Here is a 19,679-nt window from a genome sequence, read left to right on the forward strand (position 1 = left end):
CCTAGTTAGGTCTGCAAAAGTTTGCTAGAATGTTAAAGCCCCAAGGTAGTCTTATCGTGTTAATTCTAAAGTCAAAGGAACACAGTTTTTTTCTTTCACGTGCTGAGCATATATGAATCTGGCTGGATTCATGTGCACTTTACAGTATACATATATAATAATCACAACATATATTCGAAAAAATGGGCATTTGCAACCATGTTTTTTCATATCAAAGGGGTTTTTCTAGCTCAGAGTCAATTAGAAGAACTCAGTGATTTAGGGCATGCGCACACGAGTTGGTATGTTTCTAAAAACAAAATTCTTGAGAGCAAAACTCATTTTACGTAATTAATTTTTAAAATACCGGTAAACCATCTGATGTTTAAATTGGTGGAAAAGGGTAATTTTTAAAGTTTGACATCCTTCAGGAGAAGGCAAAATTAACATTTATTAAGTGCTTTCTAAAAATCACGCACTGCTTTACAGATAGTGTCTTATTTAACCCTTACGGCATCACACAAGCTACACTTTAGGAAACCTATTTTATATACAACTCAGAATCGTTAAGTGATTTGGCCAAAGGTACAACAGCCGGCAGATGAAGAATCAGGACTCAAATTCACATCTCGTGACTCCAAAGCCTGTACAAACCGCCCAGCATATAACACATACCCAGCAAAGGTCTGAAAAACAAATGTTTAAAAGGCTTCATTTTAAAATTTTGTGAGCTAAGGGGTGCTTGGCTGGCTCAGCGGGTGGAGTGTACGAATCTTGATCTCAGGGCTGTAAATTCGAGTGCCACACTGGGTGTTACAGATTTCTTAAAAATAAAATCTTCAAACAAAATAAAATTCTGTGAGCCAAGACTACCAAATAACTCCTAAAACCCAAGCTACTTCTATGTAAAGAGAAAATTAGTTACTAGTACTCTACCCATACACACATTTAGCTTTGGATAATTTCAGAATATATTTAGACTCAGTTCTTCTAGCATGTATAATCCTGATATATACTCCCAGGGTAAACTCGAAAATTGTGTATCAGTGACTGAGAGTTGATGCCCATAAAACAGCTCTGAGAAAGGGAAAATGGCCACTGAATGAACCAAGGGGTGCTTTGAAGCCAAGCGTTCTCCTAAATCCCTCTCAGAGAAAAAAGGAAATCACTGGGGCGCCTGGGTGGCTCAGGCGTGCCCTCAGCTCAGGGCGTGATTCCGGTGTTATGGGATCGAGCCCCTCATCAGGCTCCTCCACTGGGAGCCTGCTTCTTCCTCTCCCACTCCCCCTGCTTGTGTTCCCTCTCTTGCTGGCTGTCTCTCTCTCTCTGTCAAATAAATAGATAAATCTTAAAAAAAAAAAAAAAAAAAAAAAGGAAATCACAAAAAGGAAAAACTGATCTGCTAAATAATAAAGGCCCCCTCCAGAAGATTCGAACTTGGAGCCACAGAAGGGCTGCATAAAGACAATTTTCCACACTCCGGGTGTATCAAGGTAGGGTCAAATCCCCCCAGAAGTGTGGTCACCGCAATCAGTCACAGCATACATTTCCCATATCCCACCCTCATCTGTGTGAACAGATGCTACAGACAAAATTTCTTTCCCGTGCAACAACATGAAGAGCTGGAATGTTCTGATATTTATCTTCATTTAATACTAGAAACAACTGTATATTTTTAGAAGACTACAAAAAGCCAACGTAACACCAAATGATGCATTTGAACAGGTCCCTGAGGCACAATCTCATCGGTGTAGCAAAGCTCCAAAGCTGCTCTTTCTCAGCCCTGCCCTTCCAAATGGCTTAAGCATGTCTATCCAAACTGGTGGGGTGGGTGACTAAGAATTTCGGGTACTTAGATTACAAATAATATAAGATAAGATAAAGTATAATTCCTCTTAAATAAGGAAAGTGTTCTTTTTAGGGACTCCAAATATTTGAAAAACAGAACTAGCTGCTGTCACAAAGCTTCTAGAAACCATCCCCAGGGCCAAAACTGGTGACATCATAGTGAATAAAAAAAGGAGCGCCTGGATGGCTCAGTGGGTTAAGCATCTGCCTTCTTCTCAGGTCATGATCCTGGGGTCCTGGGATCAAGCCCCGTGTCAGGCTCTCTGCTCAGCTGGGAGCCTGCTTCTCCCTCTCCCTCTGCCTGCTGCTCTGCCTACTTGTGCTCTCTCTCTCTGTCAAATAAATAAATAAAATCTTCTTTAAAAATAGTGAATAAAAAAAAAACCTAAGTGTAAAGCAAATGTTAATGTAATAATAGCCAAAGATTCTGACGTAATTAGAGGCAACTCTCACACTTCATCAAAATCGAAAGCAGATGAATGTCTGCAACCTGTAAACTTAAGGTTAGGTCCAAACTCATCACCCCGCAGCTGGAAACCTCTACACGGCGATATTCTCCGGACCCGTCGGACAGGTGGACATAGACACACAGTCTCCTCTCTGTCACATTCACCCACCAGAAAAAGGCACAGAAAAACTGCTGTTACTTCAACTGGAGGAGTGAAATGAACTAATCTTTTTTAACAGAGAGAAAAGCATCACACAAACATGAGAAGCAGATTTTAAACACTGAAAATATTACAGAAGAAAACTCCTAAAACAGGCAAAATACAAAATTGGAATACAGAAAAAGAGTAAAGACAAAAAGCAAATAAGGGATCAACTGGTGAGAATGTTCTCCTATTTGAATCATCAGTTGGAAAAAACTGAAATTTTATTAATTTTTTTTTTTTTTTTTTTTTTTTTTTAGAGAGAGAGTGCAAGTTGGGGAGGCGGTGCAGAGGGAGAAGAAGAGAGAGAATCTTAAGCAGGTTCCCCACCAAGCACAGAGCCTGACCCTGGGCTCGATCCCACAACCCTGAGATCATGACCTGAGCCGACATCAAGAGTCAGACGCTTAACGGACTAAGTCACCCAGGCGCCCCCCGAAAATTGGAATTTCAAAATGTTACAATGGCGATTTTAAAATAAGATAGGTTTTCATTAAATATAATTTAAAGCACAAAAGACAACTTTTGAGAAAGATAAGTAGAGCCAATAACAAACTTAACACTCCTACAGATGTGTTGTTTTCAGGCATCATACATGATGCAGGCTTCCCCTCCCATATTCCTTTTGCTCACGTCAGGGTCAAGCTTCAATCAGAGAAGAGTCCGAACGAGGAACTCACCTAAGGACCAATTCATCACCAAATGCTGGAGAGCCCCTACCGTGTGCGGGATGCTGGGCTGGGCCCTCATGGCTCGACCCCCTTTGTAGAGCCTACTCCTCAGCTTGGCACACCAGGCTCTCCACCTGGCCTTTGTACACCTTTCCAGATTCATCGCACCCCGACCCCTGGCCACAGCTACACCGCATCTTGCCCCCTGGCATCACTGTCTTACCAAAATAAAGGGGTGGGCAAAGGTATTCCAGGCAAACGGAAACCATAAGAAAGCAGGGCATTAACAAGTCTTGATTTGCATTCTTAAAAACGGCGCAGGTGTCTGTGCCGAGGGCGCTGAGGGGATTTTATATAAAGGAGCTAAAGATGGCCTTTGTGGAAGACCCCTAGGTTATTTCTCCACTGCTGGCTGAGGCCTGTGAGCTCAGAAGCGCACTGGTACCAAGCTCAAACTTTTACACTTCAGTTATTTACAAACTGTCCAAACAAACAGATTTTTAGGCATTCAGGGCCTCCCTGCCTTGCACAGCGCATGAAACTCACCTGGCATCTGAAGGCCGGTGATAAGAGCATTTAGGTTGCAAGACTTCAAGCTCTACTGTCCTTCAGAGCACTCTGACCCCGAGACTCCCCACTGTGCTGCTGAGGGCCACCCCTCCTCGCAAATAACCCCCCTCCCCAGGGGATCCCCTGCCCCCTCCCCTTCTGAGTAGCAACCCCCCCTACGCGCGCGCGCGCGCGCGCACGCGCACACACACACACACACACACACACACACACACACACACAGCTGAGAGGGACTTCACAGCTGGGAAATAGGAAGGCATCGCCCCATAAAGCCAGCATGTGCTACTGCCACCTTGTGGTCATATCGTTTCCCTTGCTCAGTCCCCCGAAGTCCCCCACACCCCTGCAGGACACAATCTCCCAGATGACAGATGACAATAGTTTGACTAAATAAAGAGGCGGATGTGGGCTTGGAGCTAAAAGGCAGATCTATTTAAAAAAATGATAATATTAGCACACAGATCAAGAAATTAGGAAAATATGATCGTGTCCCTCAAAAAGCGTAAGGTCAGTCGGGCCTGCAGAGCAGAGATGAAAAGTGGGACTTCCGTGGGAAACATGGACGCCCTACCCAGAGGGGAGGCCTTGGCACATGGGAAAAGCTCCATACCCTTTAAGCCGACTTTCTCAGACTCCTTTCAAGGCAACTTTTTTTTTGAGATTTATTTATTTGAGAGAGAGAGAGAGAAAGCACAGGGGGTGGAGAGCAGAGGGAAAGGGAGAGAATCTTAAGTAGGTTCCATACCCAGTGCAGAGCCCAACGAGGGGCTCGATCTCAACACCCTGAGATCACAACCCGAACTGAAACCAAGAGTCTGATGCTTCACCAACTGCCCCACCCAGGCAGCCCCTCAAGTCAACATTTTAAATCAGGTTCCTGTGTGTGCAAATATACACATACAGACACATGTGTAAAGATTCACTGAGAGATGCCTGGGTGGCTCAGTTGGTTAAGCCTCTGCCCTCAGCTCAGGTCATGATCCCGAGGGCCTTGGATCGAGTCCCGCCTCAGGCTCCCTACTCAGAGGGGAGCCTGCTTCTCCCTCTCCTGCTCCCCCTGCTTGTGCCTGTGCCCTCCCTCACTCTCTCTGTCAAATAAATAAATAAAATCTAAAAAAAAAAAAAAAAAGATTCACTGAAACAATATTTACCTTCACTGAGCCACATATTTGGATTTTCTATTTGACCTCTATTTTAATGCAGATCATAAGCCCTTGAATTGATTTCATGATTCACCAATGGGACCAGCTGGCCATTTGAAAAACACTCCATTTAGTGATGATTGTTTATTTTTCCTCTCGATTATTTCTTTGGATTTAGGATAAAAATGGAGGGAGTGATTTTTCTGGAAGTTTCCCCTTTTAAAGAAAAAAAAGGTTTTATGTATTCATTTTAGAGAGAAAGAACCCAAGCAGGGGGAGGAGCAGACGGAGATAATCTCCAGCAGACCCAATGCTGAGCACAGAGCCTGACATGGGGCTCAGTTCCACAACCCTGAGATCCTGACCTAAGCTGAAATCAAGAGTCGGACACCCAACTGACTGGGCCACCCCTGGAAGTGTCCCCGTTCTTTTGTCCATGTTGCTGCTCAGCCCCCGTTTTTCTAGGAAGCCCAGTTTTTCTTGGATTTGCTGGGGCCTCTGATGCTGAATTAATGGAGTGGCCATCCTTTCCTGGCTAGAATATAGAGCAGCCCTGAGCCAGAAGGAAAGAGAGGCCGGGCAGGGGTTCCCTCCTAGCAATCAAGAGGCTCACAGAACCGTGGAAAGCTGCCTGCGTAAAACTTTATAAATGCTCCTCACCCCTGTGATTCCTCTGAGAACACCTCCACATTCTGGAGAGTCTATTATAAGTGAAATTTAGAAATACGGGAAATTGATGGGGCACCTGGCTGGCTCAGTCAGTAGAGCATGTGACTCTTGATCTCAGGGTTGTAAGTTCAAGTCCCACGTTGGATATAGAGATTACTTGAAAAATAAAATCTTTAGGGGCACCTGGGTGGCTCAGTCGGTTAAGCATCAGACTCTTGATTTCGGCTCAGGTCATGATCTCAGGGTCATGAGATCGAGCCCCACGTCAGGCTGTGCACTGGGCGTGGAGTCTTCCTGAGATTCTCTCTCTCCCTCTGCCCCTTCCCCATCCACACAAAAAATAAAAATAAAATCTTTTTTAAAAAAATAGAAATAAGGGAAATTGCTTAAAAAAAGAAAAAGTTTGAGAAGCATTCAATACTCTTTTGTATCACTAGCGCCTAAAAGGAAATATACATAAGAACTTTGTCAAAGTTCTTTAGTTAGCAAAGATGAGAATCTCAATATTAACTTAATTAACATTCCTGAGACTAGAACAACGATCCAGACACTCAAAAATTTCTCTTTACTTTTGTTTAGAATGAAAACATTACACGGAAACAGAATATTCTGTAAATAAATACAACAGAACAGCTGACCTACAGCTGGAGTCCTCTGCAACCCAGAGAATCCATTTTTTTAGCACAATGTATTTTATGAATAAACTTCTACACTTTTAAAATTGAGTTTTCTCTTTTTGAAGTACAGCTTCAAGCAACTACAAGTTTCCATCCTGCTAACCCGAGGCAGCCGTTGCTTTTAACTTCTATCTTTTATTTAAAAAACTTAATTGGAAGTTTTTGTAGCCAGAAGGAGCACTTCAAAGAGAAGGGAAAAAAATGCCAAAAATTAATACTTTATGTCAGAGGTTAGGAGGGAAAGAAACAAAGATTACAAAAACGAGGGGTTAATGCTATATATATATAGGAAAGCGGTGAAAGAAGGAAAAAAGGCAGGAAACGGACTGGAGAAGAAGAAAAAGGGAAACCCGTGACATTGGGAATAAGACGTGGGGTGAGACTGTCCTTCCTCTGAGCAGACAAGACAACAGGAGGCTCAGAGCAGCATTCGTAATCCCCCCCCCCCCACAGCCCAAAGGTCCTGGCGCTCGAATACTGCCCCCACTCAAGCCATTTACCCCCGTCTCCAATTACACATCAAGGGACCACAGCTCTCCCTACTCTTTAATTTCTATACTTTCCTGTCACTGCAGATTTGAAATCCACTCTGACGAAACAATGTGAGAAGGTGGGAAGATTCCTGAGATTCCTTCCAGCTCTGATAAGCTATCCCTCCGTGATTTACAGTTAGTGCATCTCCCGTATCACTCACCAAGGATACTGATGAACAGGCAAACCAGATGAATATTCGAGACTTGCTCCCAGAGTTTCTTAGAGTGGAAATAAATAACAGATTCTACTATTTCAAACGGGGACACTTTCCCATACTCGGACGGGTCCTCAAGATCAAAATAGTTATAAAATCCAACCTCACTGGTCTCAGACAGGCAAGGCTTCCTTTACATAAAAAGTCATAAGAGGGGCGCCTGGGTGGCTCAGTCAGTTAAGCATCCGACTCTTGATTTCCACTCCGGTCATGATCTCAGGGTTGTGAGATCGAGCTCCACGCCTGGCTCCACACTGAGCATGGAGCTTGCTTAAGATTCTCTCTCCCCCTCTTCCACTGCCCCTCCTCACCCTGCCCATGCTCTCTAATTTAAAAAAAAAAGAAAAAAAAAGTCGTAAGAGCCTGTTTTCCAGGCTCTGCTTATAAGACTTTGCTCAGCAGCAAATTTCAGAAGTGTTTCCCAACACGACCTAATAGTCTCCATCTGTGATGAAGGGGAAGATGACTGGAGAGATGAGGGAGAAGGCCTGGCAACGAACATCCAACAAGGACAAGTTCACTAACAGCCCACACACAGAAGTACCAAGTTGGCCAGTTTGCCATTCTGCAGCACCCTCCACGTGAAACCATCCGGCAGGCAGACCCAGCTGCTTTAGGGATGAGCATGTGTCCCAAGGGCAGCTAACTCGTACACAGGCCAGCTCTCCTATGGTGGCATCGGAGCAAAATGACAAGCAAGGCCAATCAGGGTCCCTTGCTGGGGAATGGGAATGAGGACATGAAAGCAAAGCCCTTAGTGATGGGAGAAGGTTAAAGGTGACGATGAAGGCAGTCAGAGAGGCCCTGATGAACTGTAGGGGCCAGAGAGCCAGCCAACTTCATGCAGCAAGACTTGGCAACTGCAGCACACACACACACATGTGCACGCGCACACACACACACATGACTGCATGCACACACGTACGCACACATACCTGCGTGCTCACACATGCACACACATGTGTGCGTGCACACACGTGCAAATGCATATACGCATACATGTGCGCACGCACACACGCATGCATGCACACTCACACACATGCACACACTGATATGCTAGACAAAATGGAAAGGGGGAGTTTCATCTATAGCGGAGTTCCACAGAAAAAAATGGGAAATTCCTACATCCCAGAAATAGAGGAAACAAGAGTGAGGAGCATAAACTAAAGTTGCAGAGCCTTGAAGGCAAATGACACCTATGAGATGATAGTGGGTCACCACACAATGATGAGAGGTGCAATCTTAAGCTTGTATACATGTAATCCTGTGGCTTGCGATAGATAAAGCAAAAATTATAGAATCACAAGGAGGAATTGGCAAATCCACAATCGTGGTAGGAGATTTTAATGTGCCTCTCTCAGCAAGTTATAATCAAGGGGACAAAAATTAATAAAGATTTAGAAAGAACCATTTGAACAACAGCTTTCTCTAATGAACCAATAACTAAAGGATATGTACTGTTTTATTCACAGGCAGCATTCATAAAGACTGAATTCAGGGGCACCTGGCTGGCTGGCTCAGCCGGAAGAGCATGTGACTCTTGATCTCAGGGTTGTGAGTTCAACCCCTGTGTTGGGTATAGAGACTACTTAAATAAATAACACTTTTTTTTAAAAACCTGACCATTCAAAGATATAAAGCAAATCATAACAAATATTAAACCCTCCAAAGCATACCTGCCTCAATCTCATCAAAATGTAACTAAGGTAGGAATCAATAGTAAAAATAATAACTTTTTAAAATCTGTGTATTTGGATATTTTAAAATACCAGAAACACACAGAGGTCAGAGAAAATAAACATTGTCATGGAAATTAGAAAGTATGTAGAATGGAAAAAAATGTTTAATTTAAACATAGCATGTCAAAACCAGTAGGATATTTCTAGTTCCACTAAGGATGTAGAAAGGTATGAGAGAATGTTGTTCCCACAGTAACAATGAGATGAAGGTGGTTAACCACAAAATCACTGTCTTCTCAAGTACATCACAGAGCCGAGGATGCAATTAAACCTAATGAAATAAAATCCAAAACCAGACAAGCATGGTTGCCTTCATCCTCGGTATAGCAGAGGGCAGCAGAGGAGGCTGTCACAGATGGATTAGAAAAGCATGGAACTTTCGATGAATTTCTAGAGATGAAATAAAGGTTAGTATGCTAGGTGACAATCCCTAACAGCGCCCATACACAGAGTCTGCACCTATGACCAGCTCTACTCCATGGGCCTTTACCAAATATGTGTAAGAAAAATTGCACACAGGAGAGGAGAATAACCAGACACCCACTCTGAAGCAAATATGGGGGGCCTTGGAACCTGTGGAACAATTACAGTACCAGAGGCAAGGAGAAAGAGGAAAAGCCAAAATAAATCTTTGAAGAAATAATGGCTGGAACTTTCCCAAATTTGGTTAAAAAAAAAAAAAAAAGACAAATTCACATATTCAAGAAGTTCAGCAAAACACAAGTAGAATAAAGACAAAAATCAAAACAAACAAACAAAAAAACCCTACACATATCATAGTCAAACTGGTGAAACCAATAATAAAAGGAAAAATCTTGAGAGCAGCTGGAGAAAACGTGGATCAATAATTTGAATTACCCCTCCCTTTTCCTCAGAAACTACAGAGTCACAAGACAGGGAGACAACCTCTTTAAAGGGCTAAAAGAAGAAAAAAGGGCTGCTAACCCAGAATTTAATATCCAGAGAGAATGTCCCAAAAGAATGAAATTGAAATAAAGACATTTTCAGATAACATAGGCTTATTATAAGACAAAATGAAAAAGTTGTAATATAAAGCTTGTAGGAGCAATAGGAGACTATTTTGGCAAACTTGGGGTATGCAAAGATGTCTTAAAAGGACACTGAAAACACTACACATAAAATAAAATTCTTGAGAAACTGGGTATCATCAAAATGAGTAACTTCTGCTCTCCAAAAGGCACATTAAAAGAAAGAAAAAGCAAGCCACAGACTAAAAGAAAAAATTCATACATGTATCTGACAAAGGACTTCTATCCAGAAGATACATGAATGAACTCCTACATATTGATAATAAAAAGAGTGAAAAATGGGCAAGTGAAAAAATGGGCAAACTCCAGGGTGGCTCAGTCAGTTAAGCGTCTGCCATCAGCTCAGGTCATGATCCCCGGGTCCTGGGATCCAGCCCTGCCTCTGGCTCCCTGCTCAAGAGGACATCTGCTTCTCCCTCTGCCCTCTGCTCCCGCTTTCACTCACTCGTGCGCTCTCTCTTCCTCTCTCTCAAATAAATAAAATCTTTTTTATAATAAATAAATAGCATTCGTTTGCAAACTAGCCTCCATACACGGAGGGCAGGGAGAGATGGAGAGATGGAAGGAAAAGGAAGCCTCCCAGATTGGGAGGGTGGCAGGTTTAGTAAGCAAGGGAATTTACTCACGAGGCTTGTGTTGAGTGGCTGCAAGACAAGTAGATCCCCGCGCCCGAGCACCAGAATCTTAAAGGTTTATATTGAGGCCTTAACAGGGTTCAGTGACAAACTCTCCAGCCAATCTCAACACGTTACTCTCTCAAGGCTACGTCCTTGAAACGTCTCTGGCTGCAGAACAGCAGACAGTGGACATTCCAGGGACAGAGGAGGGGATGAGGAGCCTCCGATGGCCCCAGTCCAGCTGAAGGGTCAACCGGAGGTCACATCCTCTCCATGACCTCCTCCAAAACAAACACTTAACAAAAAAGATACACAAATAGCCAGCGAGCACATGAGAAGGTGCTTACCCATATTACCGTATTACCGTGCAATGCAACTCAAAACCGCAGTGAGATCCCACCCCTCCTTCCATTAGAATGGCTAAAATTTTTAAATGTCAGAGAGGGTGATGGGACAACCAGAACTCCAACAGATTGCTAGAAAGAGTGTAAAAAGCAAACATCACTTTGGAAAACCGCTTAGCAGTCTCTTAGAAAGTGAAGTCCCATTACCCTCTCTGACATTTAAAAATTGACCAAGTAATTCTACTCCTAGGTATTTACCCAAGAGATATGAGAACTAGAACCACGCCTGCGTGAAAATTAGCATAAGAACGTTAGTAACAGGGGCACCTGGGTAGCGCAGTCGTTAAAGCGTCTGCCTTCGGTTCAGGGCGTGATCCCGGCGTTCCCGGATCGAGTCCCACATCGGGCTCCTCCGCTGGGAGCCTGCTTCTTCCTCTCTCACTCGCCTGCTGTGTTCCCTCTCTCGCTGGCTGTCTCTCTGTCACATAAATAAATAAAATCTTTAAAAAAAAAAAAAAAAAAAAAAAGAACGTTAGTAACAGCTGTGTTCATAACGGCCAAAATGTGGAAACATCCAGACATTCCTCAGTAGAAGAATGAATGAATTGTGATTTATTCATCCAAAGGAATACTGTTAACAATAGAAAGGAGTGAACTACTGATACACATAATATGGATGAATTTCAAAAGTATGATGCTGAATGAGAAGAAGCCAGAGATAGCAGAGTTACAGACTCTCAGGAACTTCAAGAGGAAATAGCTGGTTCTAGGGACGGAGGCTTGACCAGGAAGAAACATGAAATAGTTTTCCGGGTTGATGGAGACTTCATAGGTGTGTAGGTTACAAGAATATATGAATTTGTTAGAACTGACCAAACTGTATACTTAGGATCTATGCATTTCACTGTATATAAAAGATACCTTCCTTTTAAAAACTTGCAAGATGCAGGTTAAGTTATACTGAGAGAAAACGTGTCACCTTAAATACTTGTAGTAGGAAAAGGAAAAAAAAAAAGTAAGAATTCATTAACTAAGTTTCTCACCTAAATTAGAAAAAGAATATCAGAATGCATTTTTAAAAGAAAGAAAGAAATGTGGTATACTTTAATTTTTTATTATGGAAATTTTCAAACATACAGGAAAGTAGAGAGAATTATATTGTGAATTTTTATTGCCTGACACTCAGGTTCAAAAATAATCAACAAACGGCCAATCTTGCTTCATCGAAATCCTCCTAGCATTCCCTTAACCCTATATACACATAGGGTTATTTTTAAAGCAATTCCAGAATTTATATCTTTTCTTTCAAAAAACACCCTCTAAGGGATCTTTTCAAAATATAAAATTTTAATGCCATTACCACACCTAAAAATGACAATAATATATAATAAAAGAATAGAAAAAACTACAATAAAGATAAACAAAACCAAAAGCTAATATAATGGATAAAACTCTGAAAACCAACCCAAAAAGCAAATAGGCACAAATAATATTAGGAAAAAAGTAGAGATTCAAAGAATTTGAAGAGGTTACTATCTACAATTTAACTCAATATAGCTAGACATTACATGAAATAGATAATTTCACAGGGAAATATAACTTACCCAGAAAGAAAAAGAAAACTTATATAGTCCTAAAACTATTTAGGAAATATAAATCAGTCATGAAAACTGAAACCACAAAGGAAAAAAGAAAAAAGATGTCGAAACCAATTCTGAAGGTAAATTCGTCCAATCAAGGAATTGATTATTCTAACTTCATAAACCATGTTTTTCATAAAAAAACAAAAACAGCGTCTCCCGAGTGGCTCAGTTGGTTAAACATCTGCCTTTAGCTCAGGTCTGGTCCCAGGGTCCTGGGATCGAGCCCTACATCAGGCTCCCTGCTCAGTCGGGCGTCTGCTTCTCCCTCTCCCTCTGCCTGCTGCTCCCCCTGCTTGTGCTCTCACTCTCTGTCAAATAAATAAATAAAATCTTAAAAAAAAAAAAAAAACAATAACAAAAAGAACAAGAAGAAACACCACTTAGCCCAGTTTATGAAACTAACATAAATTTGATACCAACCCAAGAGAAACTAATAAGAAAAATTATGGGCCAAATTCACAAAATACTAGCAAACCAAATCGAGGAATATATATTTTTAAAACAAAAACTAGGGGCTCCTGGGTGGCACAGTCAGTTCAGTGTCCGATTCTTGTTGTGGGCTCAGGTCATGATCTCAGGGTTGTGGGATCCAGGCCCACACCCAGCTCTGCACTCAGCGGGGAGTCTGCCTGAGTTTCTCTCTTCCTCTGCACCTCCTGCGCCCCCCACCCCCACTCTCTCACTCACTCTCTCAAATAAATAAATAATCTTTAAAAAACTAAATAAGGTGTGGGGCACCTGGGTGGCACAGCGGTTAAGCGTCTGCCTTCGCCTCAGGGCGTGATCCCGGCGTTACGGGATCGAGCCCCACATCAGGCTCCTCCACTATGAGCCTGCTTCTTCCTCTCCCACTCCCCCTGCTTGTTTTCCCTCTCTCGCTGGCTGTCTCTGTCTCTGTCGAATAAATAAATAAAAAAAAAAATCTAAAAAAAAAAAAACTAAATAAAGTGAAAACTAACTGGGGTCACGTAATTCACGACACAAGCTGAAGGATAAAACAGGATTCTTTCAAAGATGCTCACAGGCACACACACACACAAGCATTTGGTAAAATTTAAGGTCCTTTTACAACAAAAACTCTTTATTTTTTGAGATTTATTTATTTATTTAGAGAGAAAGCAGGGGGGAGGGGCTGAAGGTGAGGAGAGACAGAATCTCAAGCAGTGTCCCTGCTGAGCACAGAGCCCTAACATGGGGCTTGATCTCACAACCCTGACATCAAGACCTGAGCCGAAATCAAGAGCTGGATGCCCAACCGACTGAGCCACCCAGAAGCCCCTACAACAAAAAACTCTTTAGCAGGCTGGGAATAGAAAATAAATACCAATAACCTACTGCAAATGTAATATTAACTTTAAGATATTAGAATTCCCTTAATCATCAGCAAGAAAGATACATGCATCCTTATTTCTGTTCAAAAATGTACTAGAAATATTAGCTGAGTAAAACATGTAAGATAAATAAGAGGAATAAAGGATGGAAGAGAAGAATCAAAATTATCGTTAATTATGTCATAAAACTATATAGTAAACCCAAATTATTATAAGAATTCAGCAAAGTTGTGTTTTATATAAAATAAATACACAAAAAGCAATTTCATCCCTATATGCGTATGATAGACATTTTCTCTTAAAAATATCACTTTATAATAACCATTAAAATACAAATAAATACATCTAACAAAATATATGCAAGGCTTCCATGGATAAAAGTATAAAATGTCATTGAGAGACATTAAAGAAAACTGGAAAATGTATGCCACATTCATGAAAGGGAATAACTAATACCATAACCAAAATCAGACTAATTCTCCAATCTAATATATAAATGCAATGCAACTGTAAATCAAAATCCCAACAGGGATTTTCATGGAACTTGATAAGATGATCCTAAAATTTATATAGAACAGCAAAGGCTAAGGATAGCCAAGAAATTATTGAAGAAGAGCAAGAACATCTAGATATCAAAGACTTATAGTCAAACTATAATAATTAGGATGTGATATTGAAGCAATAGACCAATGGAATACACAAAAAGAACATACATAAATGCATAAAAAGAACACAAGACCTAGGAGCACCTGGGTGGCTCAGTTGGTTAAACCTCTGCCTTTGGCTCAGGTCCTGATCTCAGGGTCCTGGGATCAAGCCCTGCATCAGGCTCCCTGCTCAGAGGGAGTCTGCTTCTCTCTCTCCTTCTGCTTCTCCCTCCCCCCCACTTGTGCGCTCTCTCTCAAATAAATAAATAAAATTTAAAAAAAAAGAACACGAGACTTAAACATATGTGTGAATTTGACAAATGATAGAAAGGGAACTAAAAATATCAGTGGAGAACAGAAGCTCTTTTTTTAAATCTTCAAATCACATTTTATTATTGGAAAAGTTATTTACATTTTTAGGATTGCTGTCAAATAATTTATTTTTTTAAAATCTCAAAATATGTTCTAGTGCATTCAGGAGCAAAGATCTACCAGTGTTACACACATTAAGAAAATCATCAGTCATCATCAGGGAAATACAAACCAAAACCGTGATGAGATACCACTTCACACCTGTCAGAATGGCTAAAATTAACAACCCAGGAGACAACAGATGTTGGAGAGGATGCAGAGAAAAGGGAGCCCTCTTACTACTGCCGGTGGAAATGCAAACTGGTACAGCCACTCTGGAAAACAGTATGAAAGTTCCTCAAAAAGTTAAAAAGGATACAGAAATACTGATTTGAAGGGGTACATGCACCTCAATGTTTATAGCTGCATTATCAACAATACGCAAATTATGGAAAGAATCCAAATGCCCATCCATTAATGAATGGGTAAAGAAGATGTGGTGTAGGGGCGCCTGGGTAGCGCAGTCGTTAAGCGTCTGCCTTCGGCTCAGGGCGTGATCCCGGCGTTATGGGATCGAGCCCCACATCAGGCTCCTCTGCTGGGAGCCTGCTTCTTCCTCTCCCACTCCCCCTGCTTGTGTTCCCTCTCTCGCTGGCTGTCTCTATCTCTGTCGAATAAATAAATAAAATCTTAAAAAAAAAAAAAAAAGAAGATGTGGTGTATATATATACAATGGAATGTTACTCAGCCATCATAAAAAATGGTATTTTGCCATTTGCAACAACATGGATGGAGCTAGAGGGTATTATGCTAAGCAAAATAAAGTCAGCCAGAGAAAGACAAATACTGTACGATTTCACTTACGTGTGGAATTTAAGAAATAAAACAGATGATCATAGGGGAAGGAAGACAAAGAGAGAGAGAACAAGGGAAGCCAACCATAAGAGACTCCCAACTATAGACAACAAACCGAGGGTTGCTGGAGGGGAGGAGGATGGGGGATGGGCTCAATGGGTGATGGGCATTAAGGAAGGCACTTGTAATGATGAGCACTGGGTATTATATGTAAGTAATGAATTACTAAATTCTACTCCTGAAACCAATATTACACTACCTGTTAACTAACTAAAATTTAAATAAAAATCTAAAACAACAAAAAAAGAAAACCTCCATTACGTTTCTAGTTGGACTGATTAAAATCTACACGCCTGTAAAGTCAGTGATTGTGCTTAATGGGGCTCTTATGAATCAAGTACAAAGTCGTGTATAAAAAACGAGTTGGAAAACTTCAAAGAACTTTCAGACAGACTTAATTTTTCACGATTTTCCCAAAGCCAGTCCTGATGCTTATTTAGCTTATGGTCTTCAGGAGGCACCTGCTTCCACTCATTGATGCAAAAAAATACTCGGTAAGAGTCGTTGTCATATCTGCCCAACCCCAAACCTCAATCGGGTACCTCCACTGCTTTGTCAGGTATTCATCTGAGAACTTGACAGTGGTTTTCGCTCCAAGATCATAGAGACCAAGAGGTCTAAGAGACTCTCACACATCTCTCCTGTCTGGGGCTCTTGCTACCTTGGCCGAAGGCCACTTCTCCAGAAATCTCCAAAGCACAGGCGTTGCCATTTTGCCTGAGGTCCGACTGAGAATTACAGTGGCAATGAGGAGTTTCTGTGGATCATGGAGAGGTGTCTCTTGGACAAAATTAAAAGGTGACCAAGGAGGTATCCACTTCTTAAAGGCTTTGCACCGTGGTGTGGGCTAAGACCTTCTTTGTTATATTTGCTGGAAACACATAGGCTCGTTTTCCTTTTTCCTATTTGTGTCCCTGGAACGGTATCTTCTTGACATATTTTCAGAGAAATAGTCTTTCTCAGTTTGTGAGCAGTTGTCCATTTCAGAGCCACATTTTCAAATGTCAGTATGCAAATGTTCCTTCCTTCCTTCCCCCAATTTCTACTTTTGTTTGTATTTCCCCAGCTTCTAAAAAGGTTTCCTCACACTTCTCGTTGTGCTTCTTCGGTTGAACATAATTTGTTTACGGTGCCAGAAGTTATTTGTTCAAAACAAAAATTTGATCCTGAATTCAATGATTTTTTTTTTTTTACAAGTCTCTTTTCTTCATTGGTTACATCGAGGGGCTTGTTGCTTGCTCCGGCGTCAGAAATGGAGATAAAACTTTTTTTTTAATCAAGCTGACTTTCCTGTACAAGGTTCACTTTCAGCATCTGCCTTATTAAACTCAGATTCTCTTTTCCTATTACTTTGAGCAGAATCTGGAAGACCCTTCCAGCACCCTGTTTTCATTTTCTTCATTTTAATTCCTTTCAAAATAGTCACCTTTCCTTTGGACTTTCTAACCATTCCGGAGTCAACATCATTAACACCTTCATCTTCTTTAAAGTTAGATAATCCCCTGCTATTTTGCCATTCCAAACTACCACTTGGGAGGGGAGAGGCATCTTTTTTCCACCAGCTTCGTGTCCTGAGGTTCCAGTTTGAATTGTTACTTTGATTTTGCATTTGGGATGTCAGAGGTGCTATACTGCAATCTTTGTATCTGGACCTGATGCCCCTTTTAGAAGGTACAATAAAATCAAAATCTTCTGGCATAAGACAAGTCTCTCCATTTTTGTGAAGATAATTAGCAAGTGCACTTTGGGATCTGAACTTCAGTCCTTGTGGGCTGATCAAATATACATCCTATCTTCCTGCTGTTTTCCCCGATCACCTTTGCTTCACAGCACATGGGACAGACTCACATCGTGGACAGACTCACGGCATTCTGTAGTGGTAGTACCACTACCAATCTGAGCAGAAGCAATGGATTCTTGCAGCATGGGATTCCAATCACTGCTGCTTTTTATCCCCCATTTGTTTCTCGTCTCTCCTCCCACTCTTTTTTTTTTTTTTTTTTTGAGATAGGGAGAGAGAGTGACTGAGAGAGCAAAAGCAGGGGAGCAGGAGAGGGAGAAGCAGGCTCCTGCTGAGCAGGGAGCCCAATGCGAGACTTGATCCCAGGACCCTGGGATCATGACCTGAACCGAAGGCAGACGCTCAACTATCAGAGCCACCCAGGCGACCCTCCTCCCAATCTTTCCAATCCCAGAGCAACATCTTCCTCACAGAGGTCATAGGGCTGGTCTGGAGCAAAGAGCCCACTGGAGGTGACCAAGGGGGTAGCTCTGCAGTCCCCCAGGTTCAGACCCTCCATCCCAGCCTTGCCCTTGATGTGGGCTCCAGGGGCAGCAATGGAGCCAAGAAGGTGCAATGCCTTAGGAGAGGGGCAGAACAAGATGCAAAAACTTCTTCAGCTCAGAGTACTAGGCTGAAACCAAGGCAGTGCAAGTCTGTTGGACTCCACAGCGGCTTTCTGGCCACCCCCTCGGCCACAGCCAGCTGCCATCAGCATGATTCAACCAATCACATCCCAAGCAGCTCTTTAATAAATGGTGTTGGGATCACTGATCACCTACAAGGAAAATCATGAAAAGTTTATCCCTACCTTAGGTCACAGTAAATCGATTTTGCAGGTGAATCAAAGTTCTGAATGTGAAAAGCAAGACTTTAAATTTTTAGAAGGAAATATAGGAAAATAGTTTCATGACCTCAAGTAAATTTTCTTTAACAAGAGGGGGAAAACCACACACCATCAAGAAAAGACAGCTATGTGTGATTACATTAGAATTTAAAGTTCTATATAATAGAAGCACCAACAACGAAATGAAAAGACAGACTCAGAATGAGGGCTTTCTGCAACCATACAACTAACAAAGGAATAATAGCCTACCTATGTAAAGAACTCCTACAAATCAATAAGAAAAGAAGGGAGCCTGGCTGATTCAGTTGGTAGAGCATGCGACTCCCGGTCTCAGGATTGTGAGTTCGAGGGCCTCAGTGGGTGTAGAGATTACTTAAAAATAAAATTAAAAAAAAAAGAAGAAGAAAAAAAGAAAAGAAAAACAATTGCAACAGGCAAAGAATAATAGTGTTCACACTCAATAATTACCTAAAAACACTGGAAGTGTGGAGGGTTGACAACAGAGCAGGCTTATGGCAGCACAGATAGGAAGGAAAGGCAAATTCTCATTCACCAATGAAAAAGATAGTGCCTGAAACTGAAAAGTAGAGAGACAGCAATGCAAGTATGGTATTTAGAAACATCAGCTAAAAGAACTAACAGTGTTTGGGGGAGGGGAAGTAGCAAAACGAGACAAAGGGAGAGGTGGCAGATGATGCTGTTTTGCAGAATTATTAACTTTGAATAAAAATTGTAAAAAATGAAACCCCAGAAAGAAAGGAACCCAGGAAAAAAAAAAAAAGATACCTCATGGGGCATGAAAAAAAACCTTTTAAATTTTAACTGTTTTCAGAGAGAAAAGATATTTCATCCATGAAACAAGAGTAGGAATTATAGAAAAAGGACACTCGAAAAATATGTAAGAGGGGCACCTGCGTGGTGCAGTTGATTAAGCATCTGACTCCAGGTTCCGGCTCAGGTCATGATCTCAGGGTCAAGAGATCGAGCACCGTATGGAGCCCCACGCTCAGAGGGAAGTCTGCTAGAGAGTCTCTGTCTCTCCCTCTGCCCCTCCCCCCACACACTCATTCTCTCTCTCTCTCTCAAATAAATAAATCTTTTTTAAAAAATAGGTGGGGCACCTGGGTGGCTCAGTCGTTAAGCATCTGCCTTCGGCTCAGGGCGTGATCCCGGCATTCTGGGATCGAGCCCCGCATCAGGCTCCTCTGCTAGGAGCCTGCCTCTTCCTCTCCCACTCCCCCTGCTTGTGTTCCCTCTCTCATTGGCGGTCTCTCTGTCAAATAAATAAAATCTTAAAAAAAAAATAGGAAAATCTCCTGGAAGTCAACAATTCAAAGACTCCATAAGAAAGATTTTAAAAAAGGAAGAGAGAGAGAAATAACATGTCCCAAACTGATCTCTTGATCTTAGTCTCAGAACTGCTTATTCCATCATCTTCCCCATATCTGTAAATGGCGGGTTC

The 19,679-nt window shown here is 41.8% G+C and overlaps 1 protein-coding gene and 1 long non-coding RNA gene across 2 annotated transcripts in view; both read right to left on the bottom strand.

The window, feature by feature from the left end:
- LOC130544126 (uncharacterized) overlaps positions 1–11,193 on the bottom strand; it is a 218,557-nt gene extending 207,364 nt beyond the window's left edge. The window contains exon 1 of the long non-coding RNA XR_008960137.1: positions 11,031–11,193. This is a non-coding gene — a long non-coding RNA (uncharacterized LOC130544126). The remainder of the gene's footprint in view (positions 1–11,030) is intronic.
- Positions 11,194–15,916: 4,723 nt separating this feature from the next.
- Positions 15,917–19,679, bottom strand: part of LOC113244754 (methyl-CpG-binding domain protein 4-like) — a 46,002-nt gene continuing 42,239 nt past the window's right edge. The window contains 5 exon segments of the mRNA XM_057314634.1: positions 15,917–16,116; positions 16,119–16,431; positions 16,434–16,519; positions 17,456–17,556; positions 17,757–17,950. Coding sequence (XP_057170617.1) covers positions 15,917–16,116; positions 16,119–16,431; positions 16,434–16,519; positions 17,456–17,556; positions 17,757–17,950 — 894 coding nt within the window.

Source organism: Ursus arctos, unplaced genomic scaffold, assembly GCF_023065955.2.
Source record: "Ursus arctos isolate Adak ecotype North America unplaced genomic scaffold, UrsArc2.0 scaffold_19, whole genome shotgun sequence".
Lineage (NCBI taxonomy): Eukaryota > Metazoa > Chordata > Mammalia > Carnivora > Ursidae > Ursus > Ursus arctos.